This window comes from Trichogramma pretiosum, unplaced genomic scaffold (assembly GCF_000599845.2).
Source record: "Trichogramma pretiosum strain Unisexual culture from Peru unplaced genomic scaffold, Tpre_2.0 scaffold4, whole genome shotgun sequence".
Lineage (NCBI taxonomy): Eukaryota > Metazoa > Arthropoda > Insecta > Hymenoptera > Trichogrammatidae > Trichogramma > Trichogramma pretiosum.
In genome coordinates, this window is record NW_019641688.1 from 1,081,135 (window position 1) to 1,087,232 (window position 6,098).

Genomic DNA, 6,098 nt, shown 5'->3' on the forward strand with positions numbered 1-6,098 from the left:
TTTTTTCTTTGCGCGTATAATCTTGGCGATCGATGCGATCATGCGTGATGTGTCACGCAGCGCACGCGCCTAATTGCGCGGATGATCCTCCAATATAATATAATGTGCACACACACACACATACTCGCGGGGCGCCTCGCGAGTTTGCTACAATATGCTTCACGCGACCTTCGTCGTATCATCGTATTATCGTGCACGGTCACGACTCACGAGCGCATCGCGGAGAGCGACGCTTTCGAGCTCATTAACGCTCGCGCGCGTGTGCATATCATAGATGTGTGAACTCGTCGTAATCGTGCGATGAATTCGCAATCGGAGTCGCTGCAGCATGGCAATTGCATACAATACATAAATATATGTTGATGTATACATGCATCGATTCAGTGGCGGATAAAAACGATAAGGAATACATATTTATTATTATGCGCATCGCTCGTCTGGAATTGCCGTGAATCTGGTCGCGGCTCGTGTGTGACTCGAGGCTATTGTCGAGAGGATAGCACACGTACGTGGCTCGTGCGCGAAGCAGCCGCGAGTGCGATTATCGAGCGGTGTAACTTGTTGCATACCCGCGAGGCTCATTATAGCGTTACTGGACTCGACGACGAGATCGATAATCTACTCGATATACGACTTACCCACATATGCACCTTTAATATGTATGCATCGAGCACAGATACGCGTGCGCTTATTTCCGTGAAAAATTTCCTAATGTATATAGCATATACGTATATAGTGCAGGAGCATAGCTGCTGACAAATTAGTAAAGCATAGTCAGCAGCAGTATAGCAGCAGAAAACTCGATCGTAAAGCTGAATGTCATCGGGGCTTATTATATCACATGACCCATTGACACAAAGACTTTTCCGTTCGCGCTGTGCACAGTCGTGCAATCGTCGAATGATCGACCGATCCTATATGTATACGTACATGCAGATATACGTATAGGTGTGTGATTCGTGCAATTAGCCGCTTCGACGGAATTCACTATGTCGCGTATACATATATCGCGCGAAGTTGTGTGTGTTCTATATCTTTATCGCGTATAAGCAAAGGTAAACTGCAGCTCGAGCGCGACAGTGTGCAGATTTGCGATTGCATGAATATCTTCGTTTACGTGCACATAAAGTCGATGCGCGTGTGCGTTGCCAGAGAGAGTGTGTGTGTGTGTGTGTAGCAGCTAGCGATGACCTCGAGAGAATCGCGCGCATACTCCGTGGGCGCACGGCCAATGTCAGAGTCACTCGTATATACAGATATATATACGACCCCGGCACTCGGGAGCACGGCGTACGGCACACACACATACACATACACACACACATGCAGCTTGCAATGCACACTGCATGATACGCGGGTTTGCTGCTGCCGCATCGGCGATCTATATCGACCGAATGCATGTGTATGCAGCAGCAACAGCAGCAACTGCTTCACGCGCAACTGACTCGCCGCTCGACGCTATACAATAATACACAGATTCGATAAGAGAGCCGCGTACAGAGCCGCGTACAAGCACGAGCTTTTATCTTTTTCCTTCGATTGATACATTTTTCTTTTTTTTCTCTGTATAAGTTTATACTTCCCGTGACGATCTTCTATCTCGATTACGAATTGCCCCGTGAAGTAAAAAGAGAGAGAGAGAGGAAGGCTACACCGACTTTGCTGACTCGGACGCGGCAGAGCTCGTACTTCCTGATCATCGTTCGATGCCTCGCGCTCTCTCGCGAATAACGTGTGTATGTACGCGATAATACAGGAAGCTCATTACCGCCACCGCGAGAGCTCGTTATTACATAGCGCCGCCGCGTTTGCCCTAATGCGCGCGCGAGGGCACGTGTGTTACGCGACACCGGCAATAGTGGCCTGGCACGCGCGCTCTCCACCTCGTTTCCCGATCACGCAGATATTATCGTTATACGCGTGGAGTTAATACGGAGGACGCGCGAAATCCGATTCGAAGAACGAAGCGCAGCAGCGTAGTGTACTGTCGGTGACAAAATTAGCGTGCGATTACTTTCTCGCAAAAAATAATAGAATACGAATCGATTGACGACGAGAGCTCGAAGCTCTTGTCGTTCATCTCCTTTCGTTTGGACGGAATTCTATAATTGATTTATGTTGTATGAAGGATAGCCCGCAAGTGTATTTAACGATCGATGCGAGATAGAGGAGAGGCAACAGAGATGGGAAAACAATCCGCTGCGACGGAAAGATACACACGAATACGGTCAAGCCAATGATTAGATGATTGGACACCTTGGCCTTGACACTTCAACTGCGCATTGAATAATTGTCGATCGATTTACTTATTTTCTGATTCATTCCTAAAATGATACATCGAAGCGCGCGTTAGAACCTTCTGTTAGGTCTATACTTCGACTACGGTTATTCTAACCTCAAAAATGTTTGCTCAACATTACAAAAATGTGTTAGGAATAAGAAAACTGTCCGAAACTCACCTAAATCTGGTATGGAGCTAGTCGGTTCCTCGTGGTGAGCTTTACCCTCGCCGGAATTTCTGTTCCTCGGGGGTGGCGGTGGCGGCGGTCTCATGCTGTTGTTACTGTTGTTGTTGTTGCTCACGTTGGCAGCACTGCTAGCGCCATTAGTGGCTGAGCTGCTGCTGCTGCTGCCACCATTGACGGTGACGCCACTTATGATACTACCGCCATTGGTGACGGTATTGTTGGCATTACTGCTGCCAGTGCCATTGGTCACGACCAGATTAGCAGGACCAGGGCTACCAACCGCACCAGGGCCGCCAATCCCGTTAACGACGCCGTTGCTGCTAACGACGATCGAGCCGTTGCTACCGTTCGAGGTCGAGCTAACGACCACCGAACCAGCTGGGCGAGGGGGTCTTTGCGGCGGCATGAGTACAGTTTCCCCACGGTTGATCGGACCTTGGTGCTGTAACTGCTGTTGTTGTGGCAGCGGGGGTGGTGGCGGTGGGGGTTGTATTTGTTGTTGCTGCTGTTGTTGCTGCTGCTGCTGCTGCTGCTGTTGCGGCGGTCTCGGACACCAGCCGTGCAACACCCGGATAGCGCTTCTCACTTCGGCTTGCAAGCCCTCCGGTGTATGCGATGTATTGTTGGTCGTTGTCATTTTTCTTTGTTTTGCACTTTATTATTATTTACACTGAAAATATTCTCTATATCTTTCCTCTACAGACGATGTAAAATTACGATAAAAATAGATTAGAAGCTTTCCTCTCAAATCACAGGTATGGTCGGTGATATCGTAGTCGACATTTTTGCCGATGATTTATTGCACTTTTCTTCTTCTCCTCACTCCGCTTTCGCGAGAATGCACACTGCCACTGACACGGACACAGAGACGATAACAGTCGAATTCGTTTTAATTTATTTTCAAGATAATATTAGAGGCAACGTGCGCATTTAACACTCGCACACACGAAATTTATGTCACTATGCACTAAGCATTCACATTTACGGGGGAATTTTTTTGATTTTTCTGTCACTCGTGCTGGGTGTATATAAACGTGCGTGGGTGGAAGCGAGGGGGACTGGGGAGAGAAACGTCACACTCTCACTGATATTCGTGGCTCTCACTGGTTCTTCGTCGCTAGTTTTCTACATAGAAGATATATAGACGCAACACACACTGGTCTCTATCTCTATATATACTCAACAGGTTTTCCACAGCGCGTCCACACACAGACTCGCTGCGCCGCGCGTTTTCACTCTTTCTCGCGAATCGCAAATTCGATACGATGCTGCTGCTGCTGCTGCTGCTGCTGCTAGAAGTGTTGTTCGTATGCGTGTGTTAGTGTACACGTCTCAATAGTGCATAGAGAGATAGAGGTATGCTGTATACACAACTTTCACACGTGTTTTGCAGCGGCGCGCGACGAGTATATGAGTAGAGAAGCGTGGCGGAGCACACTCACACACAGACGTCCGAAGGATAGAACACAGTCTCACGTCGACGCACAACAACAACAACAACAACACACACACGTATAGATATATTTTGATATATATGTAAATAATATACGTGCAGCACACTACTGCTTCTCGTGCAGGAAAATATACACACTCACTTTCTTTGCCCACTGGCTATGTCAATGCATTATAGAACTCACTGTATTTTTTGCACTCTCTCTTTCTATTTCTCTCTCTCGCTCGTTTCTACCGTGTAATGGCACTTTCTGATCTATAAAAAACTGTCACTGTCACTTTTTTTTTTTATAATGCACACACAAAAAATATTTCGTATTTTTTTTCTCCCCGCTGTTTTCTTCTTACTGCTGCTGCTCGCGTGCGTTTTATCAGTAGATAAATATATATATTTCAGGTGAACACCTTAACTTTTGTTAGCAAATGATATATGATCTATATAGCAGGCAATATCGTGAGTAGTGTGGATGTTTGTTATTTTTTTTTCGTGTATCAGAGAGTATACCAAGTTATTAATCCTTAATTTTTTTGTCGGTACAAGATCATTAAAATATATCCATGTAAATATATTCATAAATATATATGTTATGTTATATATTTTGCTCAATGTATACGAGTTACAAATGTTATAGAGCCCTCTAAACGTTCTTTTTTGCGATTAAAGTGAATATATATGTTGGTATATGCATGTATATTTAGTACATAAAAAATAGTAGAGTATACGTTGTATATGATGCGTGAATTAGTTGAGTTAAATATCTTTTATTTATTTTTTGTTTGTTTTTTGTTTTATTTTTTATTTAAGTGCAATGTATGCAAATGGTTAATCAATATTCTTCGAGTACGTCAGATCACTTGAAAACTCACTCGCTGCACTAGAACTCTTGTCGTCTGATTAAATTCATGCGATTTTATTTTGCTATCGTGGTAACATTCGACAGGCAAAATGACAGGCGAACTTCGATATTGTAGCGCACGCTCACACACACACTTTTGAGAAATTTCAAGTTTAAGGTCACTCTCGTGTTATTTATAAACATATGCTATTCGGTTATATCAAAAAACTTGAATAATGATTTCTTTTTTTAATAATCCTCTCGTATACACGTAATATACGCACACTGTTGACACGAGGTAAAACAAAACACCATCGATGTACACGTAGAAGAAACACTCTCACACACGCGCTCGTCCGCAGAAACACTTCTTTTTGTCGTCACTCCGTTTTTATCAAAAAAGAGCGATGAAACGAAGAAGCAAAGGCCTTGTATTATAATTTTTTACTTTTCTCTTAATTGTATTTTGTATTTGTTTTCAAAAAATAAATTTGCTGGAGCTCGGAGTCACTTATATTTTTTGTGGAAATATTATTGTCCTTTGATAACACATCTACGAACAAAATCGAATCTGCAGATCACGATTGTTGCTGCTGCTGCCACTGTTGTTATTGTTGTCGTCGTTGTTAATTTAGCACAATTTTATATCAGGATCACAAACTGCACAATAACTCAACAAAGATCGGCGATTTCTCAGCGAGGTTGAAGAAACAATCGAAAAGATCGAGAGTACGATGCAGGAGGTTCGTCAATAGAATTCAATAAATTTGTACGTAGGTATATACGATGATTTGTTGTTCGTTTTTTCATGTAAACATCGATTGCGTGTCTGTGTGTACTATCCGTTTTGCTGTCACGTATGTATATGACACAATGCACTGCTGTATTATGTGAACGTGTGTATATTTTTGTATATGTATGTATATAGCGTTTTATAAGCGCACTCGCGCTCGCGGCGGCCGAGCGCTCATTGGGGTCTTTAGCTTAAGCCGAGAACGCCGAGAGTTTGCCTGTTCCTCGCCAAAAACATATACATACACACGGTAGACACACACACACACACACACAAACACAGGGACACAGACAGCAGCAGAGACGCAGCAGCAGCGAACCCGCGCGTCGTCGTGCACAGACACGCACACGGACGCGCGCGAAACACAGACACGGAATACACATGCACAATTTGCAACGAGAAGCCGGCGCGAGGCGGTGGTGGCGCGAATTCTCATCCCCACCCCGGTGTTGGCTGCCTCGCGCGAATGTATAGCATCCACGGCACACTCACACATGCATCACCCGGTATTCGTACATCTCGCATCCCCTCCATCGTGATAGCAGCAGC

The 6,098-nt window shown here is 44.7% G+C and overlaps 1 protein-coding gene across 1 annotated transcript in view; it reads right to left on the reverse strand.

Moving 5' to 3' along the window:
• The window catches only part of LOC106656192 (ecdysone-inducible protein E75), a 138,910-nt gene extending 133,094 nt beyond the window's left edge, over window positions 1-5,816 (reverse strand). Inside the window, exon 1 of the mRNA XM_014376911.1 lies at window positions 2,460-5,816. Coding sequence (XP_014232397.1) covers window positions 2,460-3,105 — 646 coding nt within the window. The 5' untranslated portion in view covers window positions 3,106-5,816. The remainder of the gene's footprint in view (window positions 1-2,459) is intronic.
• Window positions 5,817-6,098: the final 282 nt, after the last annotated feature.